Source organism: Coffea arabica, chromosome 5c (assembly GCF_036785885.1).
Source record: "Coffea arabica cultivar ET-39 chromosome 5c, Coffea Arabica ET-39 HiFi, whole genome shotgun sequence".
NCBI classification, from domain to species: Eukaryota; Viridiplantae; Streptophyta; class Magnoliopsida; order Gentianales; family Rubiaceae; genus Coffea; species Coffea arabica.
The window spans coordinates 43,485,696-43,501,905 of record NC_092319.1 but is presented as its reverse complement, the minus strand read 5'-3'; the positions used below and the strand labels follow the sequence as shown (position 1 = coordinate 43,501,905).

General features: G+C 37.8%; 4 protein-coding genes across 4 annotated transcripts; 2 read left to right on the top strand and 2 right to left on the bottom strand.

The window, feature by feature from the left end:
- The first annotated feature begins 2,447 nt into the window (after positions 1 to 2,447).
- LOC113690269 (protein trichome birefringence-like 39) lies at positions 2,448 to 8,090 on the top strand. Its single transcript, XM_027208106.2, has 5 exons — positions 2,448 to 2,887; positions 2,987 to 3,158; positions 6,484 to 6,659; positions 6,763 to 6,921; positions 7,515 to 8,090. The coding sequence occupies exons 1-5, from the start codon at positions 2,577 to 2,579 to the stop codon at positions 7,801 to 7,803; spliced, it is 1,107 nt and encodes a 368-aa protein (XP_027063907.2). The 5' UTR covers positions 2,448 to 2,576; the 3' UTR covers positions 7,804 to 8,090.
- A 1,271-nt stretch (positions 8,091 to 9,361) lies between these two features.
- LOC113689248 (uncharacterized) lies at positions 9,362 to 11,373 on the top strand. Its single transcript, XM_027207048.2, has 2 exons — positions 9,362 to 10,535; positions 10,884 to 11,373. Exons 1-2 carry the CDS (start codon positions 9,585 to 9,587, stop codon positions 11,136 to 11,138), a joined length of 1,206 nt encoding a protein of 401 aa, XP_027062849.2. The 5' UTR covers positions 9,362 to 9,584; the 3' UTR covers positions 11,139 to 11,373.
- Positions 11,374 to 11,482: 109 nt separating this feature from the next.
- Positions 11,483 to 11,989, bottom strand: LOC113689250 (signaling peptide TAXIMIN 1-like). Its single transcript, XM_027207050.2, has 2 exons — positions 11,880 to 11,989; positions 11,483 to 11,731 (listed from the first exon to the last, which is right to left on the bottom strand). The coding sequence occupies exons 1-2, from the start codon at positions 11,987 to 11,989 to the stop codon at positions 11,608 to 11,610; spliced, it is 234 nt and encodes a 77-aa protein (XP_027062851.1). The 3' UTR covers positions 11,483 to 11,607.
- Positions 11,483 to 15,712, bottom strand: LOC113689247 (uncharacterized). Its single transcript, XM_027207047.2, has 8 exons — positions 14,999 to 15,712; positions 14,324 to 14,565; positions 14,116 to 14,212; positions 13,303 to 13,486; positions 13,145 to 13,226; positions 13,013 to 13,064; positions 11,880 to 12,912; positions 11,483 to 11,731 (listed from the first exon to the last, which is right to left on the bottom strand). Exons 1-7 carry the CDS (start codon positions 15,491 to 15,493, stop codon positions 12,841 to 12,843), a joined length of 1,224 nt encoding a protein of 407 aa, XP_027062848.1. The 5' UTR covers positions 15,494 to 15,712; the 3' UTR covers positions 11,483 to 11,731; positions 11,880 to 12,840.
- Positions 15,713 to 16,210: the final 498 nt, after the last annotated feature.

Sequence of the window (16,210 nt, the reverse complement as noted above, 5' to 3'; positions counted from 1 at the left end):
AATTTTTATTAACCCCACAGAAGAAGCTGAGGCGGAGCCCCAATTCCGCCCCCCGTTGCCCTCACTAGCCAGAAAGTTTCCTCTATTAAAAAAAATAATAATAGAATTCTTGTCCAAATAATAATCACAAATGAACCCCTATCCCTCAATCCAAAACGGTGCCTGAAAACAGTCCCCTCCATGAATTGATTAGCTGAATACTACATTTTACAGGTGTTGTGCCACTTCATCATTTTTATCCACTTTCGCAAGAAAATAACCAGAGTACGTAACCAAAAAACACAATAATTTCCAATCATAAGCCTTTGAGTTATTAAGGTTCACAAGTGTCGAGCACATAGCAGGATGGTTGGTTAGGAGATAAATAAAGAGTGATGGCTAAGCAAATAACTATTGGATACATGGCAGAAAGAAACTATCATCCCTAAATTGCCATATCATATCAGCTCTTTTGTCCAATTAATTCCATCCATCTTTCAAGTACTCTTACTTAACTAATGACAACAATATTGTAAACACAATACCAATTCAGACTTCTAGAGTGATTAAAATTAAAAAGAAGAGACAAGAAAAGAAGAAATAGAAAAAGAAAAGCTTGAGGATGGTTCCATGATGTTGGATTGATTGTAACTTCAATAAGATAGAAGTCAGCCGATCTCAATTGGCTGAATTTTCAATCTTCCAAGACATCAATTTCATTTTTGTTATCTTTCTTTATCTTGCCATGTAAATAAAGTAATATCATACTCAAACAATAATAATATGTGGTGTGGCCTGGTCTCGATCAACAGTCACTAGTGTCCTCCACTACTTTAATTGGACGAATGTGATTATGGTAGCAAAGAAAATTCACACGGAAAGTTCTAATATGTATGATAAAGAAAGAAGAAGAAGAAGCACGAGCACGGCAGGGATTTTTAACACTACTACTATCCACCCTTGAGCTTTGTCCTAATTACAAAGACACCTCGTCTAGTTCTAGACTTAAATTTTAATTTCCCACAACAAACTCTTTAAACTCATGATTTTGCTTATTTTTATTTTCTATATTATGTGGGTTAGTTCAATGATACAAAAGCGTTAGAGGAAATGTGCGTGTAATTATTCAATTTCTAGGATGGATCAAAGAGTAAAATAGACTAAGATTAAATTCTCACCGTTGGAAAAAATGTCGAGCTTTTCTTACATGTGATTTATCTATTCACCGGTTATCCCAGGAACTTGATTTTAACAAAAGAAACAAATTGAATCATGGCCCCCATTTGATTTGTTGAAGTTTTTGCAAAAGTCTAAGGCCTTGTTTAGAAAGGAATTTTTCACTAAAAAATCTCTGCGTTTTCCGTAAATACGTTTTCTGATCGTCTTTTTACTTCACATATATCAAATCGTTACCATACATTTTTTATGAAAACTCCAAAAAATTACAATCCAAACATGACCTAAATCAGCACTAGATCAAAGGATATGACCGTAGTCTCGTTGGGCTTGGATCTGGCGGTCGAGACTTTGTTGTTTATTTGCATTAGATGTTCAATCGTTTACCAAATTTCAAGGGAAAAAAAACCTCGTTTACCAAATTTCAAGGAAAAAAATTTCTTTTCTGACAATATTTTCAGGTACATTGTTTTGAAATCTAAAGAGAGATTCTAAATCTTACTAAAGAAAAGAAAGGAAAGAGGAGAATTGAAAGTCGAACTAGAAAGTACCCCAAAGCCATGAATAAATCGATTATAGATAAGTTTAAAAGATCCTTTATTACCCCGTATTTGTTAAATGGTCGAGTTTGTTCAAAAATTTTCATTTCCTAAAATGTTTACAAGGGAAAAAGAATGCTTAAGCCACTAGTAGTTAATAAGAGCAAATGTGAGAAAGAGAAGGAAACAGAATCTAATATTATGTATTATAGCCCATGGTTTTGAACAGAAAGAGAGGCAGCTGCGAGTGGAAGTCATTAACAAAATGTGCAGCTTAATTAATAATGATGCTAGAGACAATTAACCTTAGCATATGCAATTAATAATAATGTTTATTGCCACCTTTACCAAAAGTTTTAGAATCACCTACCAAACACAAGAAAAGTACACAAAGAGAACTTTATAAAAAAGGCCATCCTTTTCTTTCAAGAAAAAGAACACTCAAATGAGGTTTCAAAATATTTCAAATGCAACAAAAAAAAAAAGAAAAAAAATTACCAACCCCACAGGCTAAAGTCCAGCATATAACCCAAACAAGATCAGATTAATCACAATTCTTTTTAATTCTGCTTATAGAAACTCACAATTCACAAATGGATATATATTAGAAAAAAAAAAAAAAAAAGACACTTGTTTGTTGGCGCCTGGGGGAGGTGGGGTTCATCTAATTTTCAAGGGCATGTGCAACTGGGAATACTTTCTCATCATTCTCTCTCCCTCCCTCCCTCCCTCTCTCTCTCTCTTTCTAACCAGAGTCCATCAGTATCACACAATATTAGTATATAATGTTGTACACTATATAGTACATGAAACACATTGACAAACTTTACCTCAAAACCTCGTTATTTAGCTCCGACAAATCTGCTGGGCTAGAAATCCAAGATGAGATTTCTGTTCATCCCTTCAGTACTTTTACTCTTTCTTTGTTCATGTCAAACAGCAAAAGCTGATGATGAAATCGACAATTTCTTGAATGCTGCCAATATTAGTACCACTAGTTCAGTTGGAGCCACAATGCTTGCTTCTGGTTGCAACATTTTCAGAGGCAAATGGGTATATGATGCTCAATATCCCCTCTATGATTATGCATCATGTCCCTTCATTGATACAGAATTCAACTGTCTCCTCTACAAGAGGCCTGACAAGTTGTACCTCAAATACAGGTGGCAACCATTTTCATGTAACCTCCCAAGGTACAAACTCCACGAGTGCTCTTCAATCTCAACTTTGGTTTCTTGAATTCTCTTCTGGTCTGGGATTGGAGTTCCAACTCTGCTACTTTTTTTTTGCAGGTTTAATGGGCTGTATTTCTTGGAGAAATGGAGGGGGAAGAACATCATGTTTGTTGGCGATTCATTGAGTTTCAACATGTGGGCATCTTTGGGTTGCATGATTCACTCTTGGGCGCCGAAGGCTAGGTACAGTCTGATAACGAAAGAGGTGCTTTCTGAAATTGCATTTCTGGTAAGTTTTAGTCCTAATCTCCGGCCATGTTTCTTTCTTCATGCGTCTTATCTCTTGATGGTTCACCGCCTAATGTTTTCAAGATTTTGAGCTACTTTTCCTGTTGAATTGGTTGAATGATGACTTGATTTGGTGCATGCATCACCTGTCTCCTGTCTCTGTCCTAGCTTTTTGGAAGGTGAAGTGATAGATGTTCATGACTACACTTCCCTTCTGTTATTTCTGCCCCAAATTTTGTCACTTGCGCTCCGTCAAACAACCATTTTCTTCTCCATTCTGCTCGTACTGTACCATGTCCTCAGCTAAGCCAGTATGACTGACGGAGAGGCTACTAGTAAGACCATACTCGCTAGCTCACGCGATGCACTAAAACTAATCATCTGTCATCAAATAATAATCGCAAGTGTTTTTCAGACAGATTAATGCTATGAATTTTTGTTAACACTAAGTGCATCACGTAATATTACCACATAATGGGCATGTCGCACCTAATATAGTAGTATAACTCAAATTTTTATAGTTCACGTCGCAATTTTTCAGCACTTGATTTGAATTCAATTGCCATTGCCTTCGTGGCTATTGTCAGTTTCTTGATTTCTTCCGTAAATTGATAATAATAAATGTTTGGTTTCCGAATGTCACTGCCGTCTTTAAGATGGAATTCGAGTTGGTAAAGGAAATATTGGGACCCCATATGCTCCTGAGACCGGATAGATCAGGGCATTAATTTTTGGGACACAAACTTTTTGCTGACTTCTTTATTCCGATGGTGAGTTGCCAGTTGTTAATACCTTTCTCATTTTCTCCATAGTTGTTTGGCTAGAAAGTTTCTGGAGTGATGGCGTGCTTGGTGAATTGCCAGTTGTTTTGAGGAAGAAAAGAATCAATTTTTTTGCAAAGTTGTCGATTGGTCCATGTCCATGAAACTTTCAACGCATTTAGCCTTTTCTTTCACATGGAGAAAGCTATGGTAAAGAAGAGGACAAAGAAACGCATCTGCAACATTTGAGACTTCTGTGAAAAGAACTTAAACTGAGAAGAATTTAAAAGTCTTGCTAATGATTACATGTTGTAAATTTGTCCCAATTTGTCTTGTAAGTGTTTTGACATAAAAAACAAAAAAAGAACAGGAATCTTTTTGAAAATGGTGATGGTAAAAAATACTAGTAGTAGTAATATGCACCATCTTTCAGGAGTAATTGAGGGAGGCCTGATTGAAAAATCTGGTAGAATATGAGGGTGTCATTATGATTGTGGAAGAAAACCACGCATAAAGTTGAAGCGGTAGTCCACAAGAAAAAAGAAAAAAAGAGAAGGACTTTTGGCTTATTTTTTAAAATAATTAATGATTTTTTGTCTTTTTATAGAGGGGAGGAGGACTGCTGGAAAATGACTAATCAATTAATTAATTCGGGTTTTGTTGTCTTCTTTGGTAGAATTAAATTTGGTGAAAGAGGCATTCTGGCTTATTTGCTTGCTTCCTAATAAATTCTGGACTTGTTCAATCAATTTTATGCTACAACGTCTCTTTTTTATAATTTCGCATTCAAATTTTTTCATGTTTCAAATCCTAAAATATAGAAAATCGATCATTGGGTTTTCTGCAAAGTTTTTTATCTTGTCAATTTTGACAAATTTTGTATTTCGACATCACCATCCGGGTTTATCATGAAATTTTGACTATGGAAAGCTGCTGTAATGTAGGGTTCTTCTCTTCTATAACTAAAGGGCACCTATACAGCCATGGTCCACTTATATTATATATTATCTGCAAAAATTAAATATTCTAGACAAAACAAAAGGGGTGGAGTCGGATGACGTCATAATTTCATATTTGGCCCCTTCCTTCTTTTTGGTGTGCTTATATTGTACTCTAAGGGCGCACAGTAATTGAAAATTTTGCTAATAAAGAAAGGGTTGACTTTTTATATATTGATTGTGTAATGTTTTTTTTTATACTAACCGTTTTAGATATATGTCATGTATTCATGATTTGAATTTCAAATTTGAATTTGTGTTAAGTGTCGTGTGATTTAAATCTACTTGCATAAAAAAATTTTTACACTCACAATGTATATAAAAGTTATCCGTGAAGAAGTTGAAATTTAATGTATAATACAAAATTATCCAATCTTGGTAGACTTTATTCATCAGTCCATGAAGGCGAGTATAGAAGGAGTATATATATATATATATATATATATATATATATTTTATCAGCAACGATACATTTGTATAATTTACTTTATTTTAATTTAAGAAAAGTGAGAGCTTAAGGAGGCTGTGATAGGAGATTAGTGGATAAATTATGTTGTATTGATGAAGAAAATCGGACCACCTACCCTTATTTGTGGAATTTAGGAGTGATTTTTGGTCAAAGTGATGGCGTGATTGCCTTGTTGGCAAAAACAGAAAGTAGGGACGGGACAGCCGGACAAGGACGCATGTTGGTAGAAACGAACTGAAATACGGAATCGGGAAAAAGAAATCCCACAGTCCCAAACAGCTAATCCATGGACCATCCTGTCTGCGATTTGCTTTCTTCTAAGCGTCCATCTGGCCTACTGTGAATCCTATCTTCAACAACTCGTGAATGGCAATGGGTGCGAGTAGTGTCATCTTTAGGAAGATAAATATTTTTCGAATTCTTTTTTGAAAAGTTAAACGTTTTGAGTCGTTACTATGATGTTTTAGATTTAACTTTAATTTGGATTGTCATTTTTAAAAGTTTTTTTTTTATAGAAAAATATTCAGTAAGAATTTGATATATGTGACGACGTAAACAAAAGATTGAAAAATAATGTTCACGCAAAATGTAAAAATTTTTCTAAAGAAAACCACATTCCGAACAATATAAGAACATTAGTCAAGTGATTTTTAAAGTATTTGATTCAACTATCAAATCTTTTTTTTTGCACACTCTCCCCTTTAACGGACGGTTTGTGTTCTCTCTTGGATAGAAGGAACCAAAAAAAAAAAAAAGAAAAAAAGAAAAAAGGAATATGTTAAACATCAATGGAATGTTAAAGAATTATTGTATGCAATTTTGTTGATCTAATTTAAGGTAAATGTAGCCATCAAAATTCTCAGATAAAGTAACAAAGATGGTTGACTTACCAGAACATACAAGTAGATTTTATTCTGTGTGAAGGAATCGAACTCGAAATCTTTCACTTACACTTTCTCGACTAATAATTCTGAGATTCTTTTTATGACTCTTAGACGTTGTCATGTGTATTCTTTTGTAGCAAAAAAAAGAAGAAGAAGAAAAAAGAAAAATGGAGGCCTTGTGGTAACAATTGTGATTTGTTTTTGGTTTGATTAGGATTATAATATTAGGATACTACTTTATCGCACCCCATACCTGGTGGATATGGTGAAGGAAAAAGAGGGCGTAGTTCTAAAGCTGGACTCCATTAGGGATGGAGATGCATGGAGAGGGATGGACCTTCTAATTTTCAACTCTTGGCATTGGTGGACCCATACTGGAAGATCCCAGCCGTAAATTCTCCAATTTCATAAATTTTTTATGATTGAAATTTTTATGGTCAATTTATATTTTAGGCTGTATTAATTGATTTCAGTGCCCTATGATCAAACGCAGATGGGATTACATACAAGATGGCGTCAAAGTTCAGAAAGATATGAACCGTCTGATTGCTTACTACATAGGGATGACAACATGGGCCAGATGGGTCGACCGGAACGTCGATCCTTCCAAAACTAAAGTCATCTTCCAAGGAATTTCCCCTACTCACTACTTGTAAGCAATTTCTCTGTTCCCAATTCCTCACCCAATTTGAGATTAGTTTATTGCAATTTTCCTCCAATTTCATTGTAAAATCCAAGTACGCAAATTATGCATATACATATCAAAACCAAAAGGCTCGTAGATAAACATTATGGTTGTTTGTAGAAGAACCAATATATTTAGTTTGACAAGAATTTAGCATTCCATTTTTTTGCTACTACGAAATCACCACTAACAAGTAGCAATGCCTATTTTTTCCCTCCCCGTTGTAAAGTTTAGAGTCTCTTCTTGAACAAATTAGAAAAAAAAAAAAGTTGCAATATCTATTTTTCGTGAAAAATAATTCTTCAAGAGTTAACCCTTCGAAGTTTTGTTTAAAAATAAATTAATTTTATACACACTGATACAGTAAATATAGTATCGCCGTTAAAAACTTAACAATTAATCTAAATTTAAATTTTGTATAATTATCAAACATCTAACCACCGTAACAGTGTATGTACATTGTCAGTATACTGACATAAATAAGATTAACACTTTAGAACTTTGCCTTTGAACTAGTCTACAGAATCTTAGCGGTTGTTAATCTCTGCAATTGAATTCAGGGGCAGGGAATGGAATGCACCGTCAAGATCCTGTGCTGGCGAGACACAGCCATACTTTGGTGCAAGGTATCCGGCAGGCACACCATTGGCTTCAATAATTCTGAACAAAGTGCTGAGCAGAATCAAGAAACCAGTTTATTTATTGGACATCACAACACTTTCACAATATCGCAAGGATGCACATCCAACATACTACAGTGAGAACAAAGGCCTGGACTGCAGCCATTGGTGTCTGCCTGGATTGCCTGATACTTGGAATGAACTTCTTTATGCAGCTCTTTTTGGTTGATGGGGAAGATACAGAAAAAAGGGGTAGCAGGAATGAACTCTGACTGATACTTAGTTCATCAACAGAAAGAAATGTCCATTGTTTAAGGGTAGAAATTGGCTCTATTCTATTTATCTCATGCAATGCAAGGGAATAATTTGATCACTGTTTGATTGTTTCAATTGTAAAGTGGAGACTAAAGGGGCTTTTTGGCATGAGAGGATGCCTGACTAAGAAGTTGTTCTCATTTTTTGAGAATTTTTAATGTTATTGGATTATTTTTAGGCCAATTTCAGGCAACTATAGCATACTCTTGTCTTGTGTCAGAATTGCTCCATCTTTTTGTTCTGTTAATGCGGTTAAAATTCTACCATTCATCGATATCGCCTTTTAAACTGGAAGTTTTGCAACACAGGGGCTTTGACAAGTCATTCTTTAGTACTCGAACGTGTTAACCTTAAATTTGAAGCTCTTTTGGCACTTCAGTTGGAAATGCATGTTTTCAAACTGCCAAATTTCATCAATTCAACATACTGATTATTACTTCAGTCCCTCGAAAGAATACCAGTCTCTCTTTGGGGACTTCCATTAGTCTACAGCACTAGACTACGGGCTGATTGGCAACTGCTTTGCAACTTGAATTATAAACGCATTAGCACTTTGGGCTAGTTCAATGAAACAAGTGGACAACAAGCCTCATGCCATCTAGGAGGATCCAAGTGGATTTGATTAAACCACAATTGAAACACCGTCCATGTCTAGTTGGATCCAGGCCAGTGAGTGGAAACCAGATTTTGACTTGGAAATGGTTCTAATATTTATAGTTACATTTACTAAGTTCTAGCAGCAGGTCCTGTGGAGGTTCTATCCCACATCGACTATGGGGGGTTAGTTTATAAGTCCTCTGGACGCCTTCAAAAGTTGCCGGCTTTTGAAGGTTGTTCAGGGATTTCAATTTATATGCTAAAAGTCTGAGTTCTCTCAGTAATTGACCAAAAAAAAAAAAATATTAAGTTCTGTAATCACCTTTTCTGCTGCCTGTCGTATAGGAAAGATCATGTATTTGGATCCCATTATGAATGTAAGAATTGTATTAATAAACAATTCGTAAGAATTTCTGTAAAACGATGTATGATTACAGGGGTATGCCGTGACTCATGATGATGACTCGAAATAATTCATCCCAAACGTTTTTGTGCCAAAAAATTGTTGGGAATCATCAATAGTATGTTCCTGCTGAATGCTGGCACTTGGGCTTTCCTTTGTGATATTAAACAAAACAGCACTATCCATTTCTCGGTCCGTTTTGGTGTACACGTTGACCCATTTTCATATTTGCCGCTATTAATCATTTTCATGCAGTCATATTTACATAAGTTTGAACTTGGAAATTTTTACATATACATCTTCTTTTTTCTAAATTCCAATTATCCACACAATTTTTCAAAAAGCATAGCCGATTCGTTGTATCATTCCTGCTGAAAAAAAAAAACACGTGTACATCTTTGCTTGACTCGATTGCTGACTCACACAGGCGACCACCCCACAACACCACTACATTGCATGAGCTTTGCCCACCTGTCATTTCCTCTTCTTTCATCGATCTCCTTGGAAACCGCCATCACCTCTGGGCCTCAGTTTTTATAACCATTTTCCAAACTTCCTGATGTCTCGAATTCTCACACACTGTCACATTGCATAGGATACATCCTAGTACTGCATTTTTTTTACTACATAAAATCCATTTGTGTTCCAAAAGAAATTTCCAAAGATATCTATCATCTTTTGATCAAGAATTGACAATGTCGTCAGAGCAAATGAGAAGGGAAGATGTTACGGATGAGCGAGCAGTCGATGTAGAGAAAGACAGGGTCCCAAAAATGGCTACCCATTTTGAGTCTCTGGCTGTGAAAGCCGGTGGAGGCACAGATGAAGAAAGGGGTGAAGGGATCGAAAGGAAGAAGGGCGAAGAGGAAGGTAAAGAGAAAGAAATGCCTTCCTTGGAGGAGATAACCGAGTATAGGCAACAGGCGCAGCAGAATTCCATGGAGGCCATCAGGGCTGCCGAGGAGCGTTCGCGGCAGGCAAAGGAAGCGGCATGTCAGAAACCTGGTGCAACATCTGAGTATGCCGCTGAGAAGGCAGGGCAAGCCAAGGAAACAGCGAAGCAAGGAGTTCAAACTGGATCCCAATATGCTGCAGAAAAGGCAGGCCAAGCCAAGGAATCTGTCAAGCAAGGTGTTGAACGTGGAACTCAAGTTGCTAGTGAGAAGGCTAAAGCCTTGAAGGACGCCGCTGTTGAAAAGGGTCAAGAGGCCAACGATGTTACAGTGGAAAAGGCGGTCCAGGCTAAGGATGCTACTGTGGATGCAACCAAGAAGGCGGCTGGTTACGTTGGAGAACAAACAGCGGTTGTTAGGGATATTACAGTGGAAAGCGGCAAAACTGCAGTAGGATACATGGGAAAGGTGGCCGGGGAAGCCACAGATATGGCGGCCGTGGCTGGCTGGGGTGCGGCACATTACACGGCAGAAAAGGCTGCTCTGGGTACTAAAGTGATGGCTGATGTAGCTGGGGTGGCCAGGGATAAGGTGGCGGGTGCAGGACAGACAGTTGTCGGGTATACTGAGAGTAAATTGGCTGCTGCCAAAGATGCTGTAGTCGCAACTGAAGAAAGTGCTGCCGAGCATGCAGCTAGGAAGAAGGCTGAGGCTCAGAGAGAATTAGAGGAGAAGAAATCAACTCCAGTTAAGGTAAATCAGTGAGACATAATTTTCATTATTCGCACATTGGACTGATTATGATTTTTTACCATGAAGATACGAGTAATTGATTTGTTTGCACCACTTATTTATGATGCTCACAGGACAAAAGGTAAAGCAAATATCTGGCTGAAGAATTGTGCTTATGAATCACTAATAAAAGACAAATTTTTACATTTGAGGTATCACCTATCAAGTATCAAAGTATTTTCTAGGCGATTTTGCATGTTGCATTGTCCTAGAAAATTGCAAAAGCTGTGGGAATTGTGTTATACTCCGTGCCTTTTTTCTCTTTGGCTGGCTTTTGCTGATTGATTTTTGACCCTGAAACATATGTAGGAAGGTGGATTCATCACCAAGGAAAAGCAATACGAGGAAGAGGGAGGAGAAGCCAAACCAACAGAAAAGGAGTTTATCCAAGAAGAAACGAGACAAGAAGGACAGGGCGGTGGAGTGCTGCATGCAGTTGGCGAAACTTTAGCAGAAATTGGTCAAACGACGACAGATCTTCTCACCGGACAGGGCCTGCCTGGTCAGACTCACACCTTCGATAAAGATGAATCACACAAAGAAGAGCAAAAAGGGCAATCTTGACTGAAATTGATTTAGTGCTTCGCATATATTAGCATGTTAAAGCTGTTGTGTATGAAAGGCCTTCCAATGATGCTGTTTTTTTTTTCATCATGTTTGCTTATGTTTTGTGGCGAAGGAAATTTGGGTGCAGTTCAGATGTTCAATTCTGTTAACTGTTGTATGTAATCCTCTTTGATACGTGGTTTCTTATGTTCAAGAATCTCATAAGGTTCAGTGCAGTTCATATGTTCGAAAATCCTTCTTTCTACTTTCAAATGTTGTCTCCTCTCTCTTCATGAGTATTTTCCCCAGCAAAAAAGCAAAGAAATTGATAAGCATGAGATAGAAGGATTAGAAATAGCAACTAGGATGAAGTAAATGATTCAATAACGACAAGAGATGCAGAGGAAGACAAAACAGGGTCTACAATTTCCTAACAAAGATGTGAAAAAGATGAAGTGAAGTTACAAAAAGAGGGAGAAGAATTAATCTAGCAGGGAATCTGAGAGGTGAACCACTCCATAACGTGGATGGGGGCTTTGATCAATTGCAGGGCCATCTCCACTAGCACAGTCACGCACAGGCAACATGGGCATATGATGCTCAACAGTATACTACACCAATCAATAAAATTCAAGAAAGGGAGAGAAAAAAAAAAAGAAGAGAGAATCAAAACATGATTGACAAAATAAAGTCAAGAAAACGACGCAGCAGCCGTGAAATTTGCAAAGAAAAGAAGAAAAATGAGTCAAATGTCCGTACCCGACAATCCAAATGATGACGCCCACAAGAGAGACGAGGAGAGCAAGAAAGGCGAAGGGCAGGCTTAATAGGAAGGCCAAAGGCCTACAATCTCCATCTCCACAGCACATTTCTTTGTGATGTTTTCTTCACTTCTTGATGTTCTGGGATTTTTCTTTGGATGTTGAATTCTTGATTCTTGTGAGATTTATGCCTCCCAAAGGTCGGTCCCCTCTAGAAAACTCTCTCTTCTTTTCTTCTTTGAGTATGGTAATAATAGGACACGTAGCTATAAAGTGTCATCCTATACTAAACATAGTAAGCAATCAGGCTGTGATAATTGATGGGTTTAATGCAATTTTCAATACGTAATCTAATGAGGAGTATTTGTTGGGGGACACGTGAATCAAGAATTAGGTTCTAGATGCTAATTTCTTCGTTGGCAAGAGATTTACTTTCCAGATTGACAAGCATAATGTGACGTAGACGCACTCAGGTGTCTCTTCCTTCTTTGCTGGAAAAACAAATAGAAAAAAGTTTTCCTTTCCACTTCCTTGACTTGTTTGTGGAATAATTCCTGTCCATCTTTTGTTCTGGAGATGAAAGTGTTGAGATAACAGAACATCAATTGCTAACTTCAGCTAAGAGGAATATCATAGGACGAGTACTATATAGCGAATTGTAGCTCCGAAGTATCTTCTATCCCTGATTAACGTAAAAGAACCCCAAGAGAAGGGAACCTGCAAGGATGTCTTTGATTGGAGTTGTGCTGGTGCTATCATGGGAATCCTGGACCAGGAATTATAAAACACTAACAAGCCAAGATAATTCATCACAACCAGGCCAATGACCTTGCAGGGCAGCTTTCCTAGAGAAGATTGATAATCACCATCCAGTAAGAAGGGCAATGGAAGTTTTTGTTGTTCCACATGAGGTTTGACATTCATGAAGTTGGATTATATACAGCTTCTTAACGTAAGATTCATCCACGAGACGCGTCCATCTTTGAGTTTTCTTGTTCCATAGAAATTATGCATGCTAACCTATCGTAAACCTGCAGGCGGTTTCGATGAACAAACTTAGAAAGGTAAGCATATGCTTCAAATAGATGCATTTTCAGTTTCTGATAAAGATTGAAGCTTCAAATTAAATACCTCAGAAAGCCCGTCTTTCCCATCTCCTTGTCTTGAAAATGAAGGATCATACCTGTACACCAAGTAAAATTATTTGTTCTGCTTCCCATTAAGTTAATTGGATTCAATGAAGGGAAATTTTCCTACACTTACCAATCTCGAGGAATTCCAACTTCATCTCGAGCTGAGTAATTGAAGGGTCCTTTTATCTCTACATTGTACTCTTCCAGCAAGACTGCCACATAAGTAACACAATATTTAGAGAAAGACTTGCAACAGGTCTGCTTAAATTAAGTGTAACCGTGTTAGACCTTTAAAAGTAGAGCAAGGCGCACGACCCATCTTCCGGCAAACTGAAAGAAACCAATAAAGACCAACTGCAACATGCGCAAGTTCTTCATCGGCAATCTTAGCCACAATATTTGAAGTCCTAAGATCACCAAATCCAACCATTTTCTGCACAAGCCGAGGCCCAGCATCAAGTCCTCTGGCCTCCTAGAACATCAGAACAGAAGATGTGAACCATTCGTTATCCTAACTGCATATCTAACTGGGAAAATTTCTCTTCGTTGGAATCAATATGGAATCATGCCATGTGGAACTAGTCCTACTTGAGTCAATCAGCTTGCTTTTTTTTGTTTCAACTGTCAATTTAGAAATCCGCTAAAAAAAAAGGGTAGGGTATTGCTCCTCCATCCCAATTCATCTCTACCTCACTGCTGAGTCGGGAGCAGTTTGGGATTAAATAGTAGCTCTTTCAGGGGCCCTAGTGCTCTTCTAATAGTTGAGTGGACCTAGGGCAATAATATGCAGCTAGTTTCACAGCCACCTAAGGCTTCTGCTGGGGAAGGGAAACTTCTCTGGTAAGGACATAATGACCATATTAGATAGCCTTTTTGTGTTAGGAACCCGACAACTTTCTTACAGTTAGGCAGCATTAAACATGTCTTGGCATTTAATATTATCCAGTATGAGACTTTCTTCATAGAACACTCTGAAAGAAGAGAAATAGATTCAGGTACAGCTGTTATGGACATCGGAAATAATTTTGGAAAATCATAATCCCATAAGCATCTGAATTTCAAATGATACTAAAGATGCAAAAGATACATCCAACAGAGTACCTGGACAAGTGGAATTGCAGCCAGACGTGCAGCAACATTATCTGATGTTTTATCACACTCCCTCCAGAGCAAATTATGAGCTGGCATATCCCCATAGCTGCCCGGGGCGAAAAAAAAAAAGAAAAAAAGAAGAAGAAGAACGATAGAGGCTGTTAGTCACTATATGAACAAAGACAATTATCACAAAAAACAAAAATACCATACCAACCTAAATCCAAGCTCTTCTAATCTCTGTAAACACCAAGCAAAATGTCGACTTTCATCATCAGCCACATGAGCAAAGTCAGCAAAAAATCCCTCTCCAAGATGCTCACAATGAGGAGAAAAGCGAACAACGGTGTCCCAAGCCAAATCAATCGCATTTAGTTCCACGTGAGCTAGATTATGCAGCATATATGCATTAAGAGGCAAACCAGAGTGTTTTGGGGATGGAATCTCCTTTGGAGATACCTGCATTCTCATACAGTAAACCAGTCCTAAGAGCAGACAGTGTACTCAGCTTGTCACACTAATAAACAGTAGAGTTACTAAATTAAAACAAACCCAAAGAGAGTGGTGTCAATTATTAACAGCGAGAGCATTTCATGCAGCTGCCATAATAATATTGTTTTGTTTTTACATTGCCAATTCTCTAAGAGGAAACTAAGCTTCAATAAAGACAATTCCTAAACTCTCCAGCATACCAAATTCATCAAACACATGGATTACCATCTAAGCAGAAGCACAAACTCCAACTCCAATCCCACCAATTCAATCAAGAACATGACTATCATACACAAACATATCTGCTATTCCTCACATTAACTCTTAAACTCCAACAAAAAGATCAAATTTTTAATGTCTCCGTAACCAAAATGGCCAAAAGGACTCTCAGAAAACAAACCAGTTGCGGATTCTGGGGACGAGCAGGCTTAGAGGGTGCCTCACAGACTCCAACAGGAAGGCTCTCCTGGCACCATCTGGAGTAAGCCAAGTGGGAAAGCTTTGATTTTTGAAGAGGGTCAGCTGTAGATAGCACCACAGCCCCCATCTCTGCTAAAGAAGAGCAACAGCCCCAGTCAATAGAACATGAAATTGAACCACTGTCGCCGGTTTCTCCAGAATTCGAGAATGATGGTTGTATCGGGGGTGTTTGTGGGCCATTGGCTCCCCAGAAACGGTTGTGATTAAGAGGGCTACTTCTCCAGTTGTCAAGACCGGACCAGTGTACTATTTGTGCTGGCTTTTGTGCAGGCGTTTCTTCTTGGTTGGGATACTTTACAGCAGAAGCAGAAAAAGGCTTTCTTGGATTAAAAGGGTTGTGTGTTGGGAAAGTGTTTGACCAAAATGTGCATTTTAATGTAGTGGCGAGCATGGTTCTATGTTTTAGCGGATGCATTTCCTTCAAATAAGGCAGTGAGGACTGAGGAGGGTACTGGGAGGGAATAGTAGGCAAGCGCTGTTACAGGATGCAATTTGCGGGCCATGACGAAGATCGACCGGGCAAGGTGCGCGCGTAGAATAAGAGGAACAGCAATTCAAAGAATTGCGAGCCATGGGTTGCTGTAATCAAGAAATGGGGAAATTCAAGTCACCTCGCCGCAACTCAGAGATCGATCTTGGTGGCATAATCATGTCTAAGCTAATTCTCGTAATTAAACCCCATGACATAGTTTATGCATTGTAAATATTGCATGATGATTGATAATACAATAGGATGTATACAATAGTTGTGAATGTTGAATAATGATTTAGATTATGAAACATGATGTACTAAGTTTAATAGACAATATTGAGTAATGAATTATAATACGAAATACTCCCTCTGTCCCAAAATAAGGGACGTTTTTGGAGATTCTAACTTATTATGCACAGTTCAATCAATTTGAATGTGAGACATTTTTTTCCAATCGTACCCCTTTGACCGATATCAAATCTTAATTGCTGTCTATGGTGATGTGAAAAGAATCTGTGGGTCCATGTAAAATGTAAGCTCTTTTTCATACGGTTGCCAAGCACGCGCCTATTTATGGCCATCAAAATTTTTGGTGCTGTCCACGCACCTTTTTTTTGGATGTCTATTTATTGCTTTTGTGAGTTCCATTATACTTGTTTT

Excerpts from the sequence above, each read along its gene's own strand:
- LOC113690269 (XM_027208106.2), top strand. The coding sequence starts at position 2,577 with ATGAGATTTCTGTTCATCCCTTCAGTACTTTTACTCTTTCTTTGTTCA. Across the intron at positions 2,888-2,986 it reads TTTTCATGTAACCTCCCAAG|GTTTAATGGGCTGTATTTCT; the intron begins GTACAAACTCCA and ends TTTTTTTTGCAG. Across the intron at positions 6,660-6,762 it reads CATACTGGAAGATCCCAGCC|ATGGGATTACATACAAGATG; the intron begins GTAAATTCTCCA and ends GATCAAACGCAG.
- LOC113689248 (XM_027207048.2), top strand. The coding sequence starts at position 9,585 with ATGTCGTCAGAGCAAATGAGAAGGGAAGATGTTACGGATGAGCGAGCA. Across the intron at positions 10,536-10,883 it reads AGAAATCAACTCCAGTTAAG|GAAGGTGGATTCATCACCAA; the intron begins GTAAATCAGTGA and ends AAACATATGTAG.
- LOC113689250 (XM_027207050.2), bottom strand. The coding sequence starts at position 11,989 with ATGTGCTGTGGAGATGGAGATTGTAGGCCTTTGGCCTTCCTATTAAGC. Across the intron at positions 11,732-11,879 it reads GTCATCATTTGGATTGTCGG|TATACTGTTGAGCATCATAT; the intron begins GTACGGACATTT and ends TGATTGGTGTAG.
- LOC113689247 (XM_027207047.2), bottom strand. The coding sequence starts at position 15,493 with ATGCATCCGCTAAAACATAGAACCATGCTCGCCACTACATTAAAATGC. Across the intron at positions 13,065-13,144 it reads GTTGGAATTCCTCGAGATTG|GTATGATCCTTCATTTTCAA; the intron begins GTAAGTGTAGGA and ends CTTGGTGTACAG. Across the intron at positions 12,913-13,012 it reads GGAAAGACGGGCTTTCTGAG|GTTTACGATAGGTTAGCATG; the intron begins GTATTTAATTTG and ends AACCGCCTGCAG.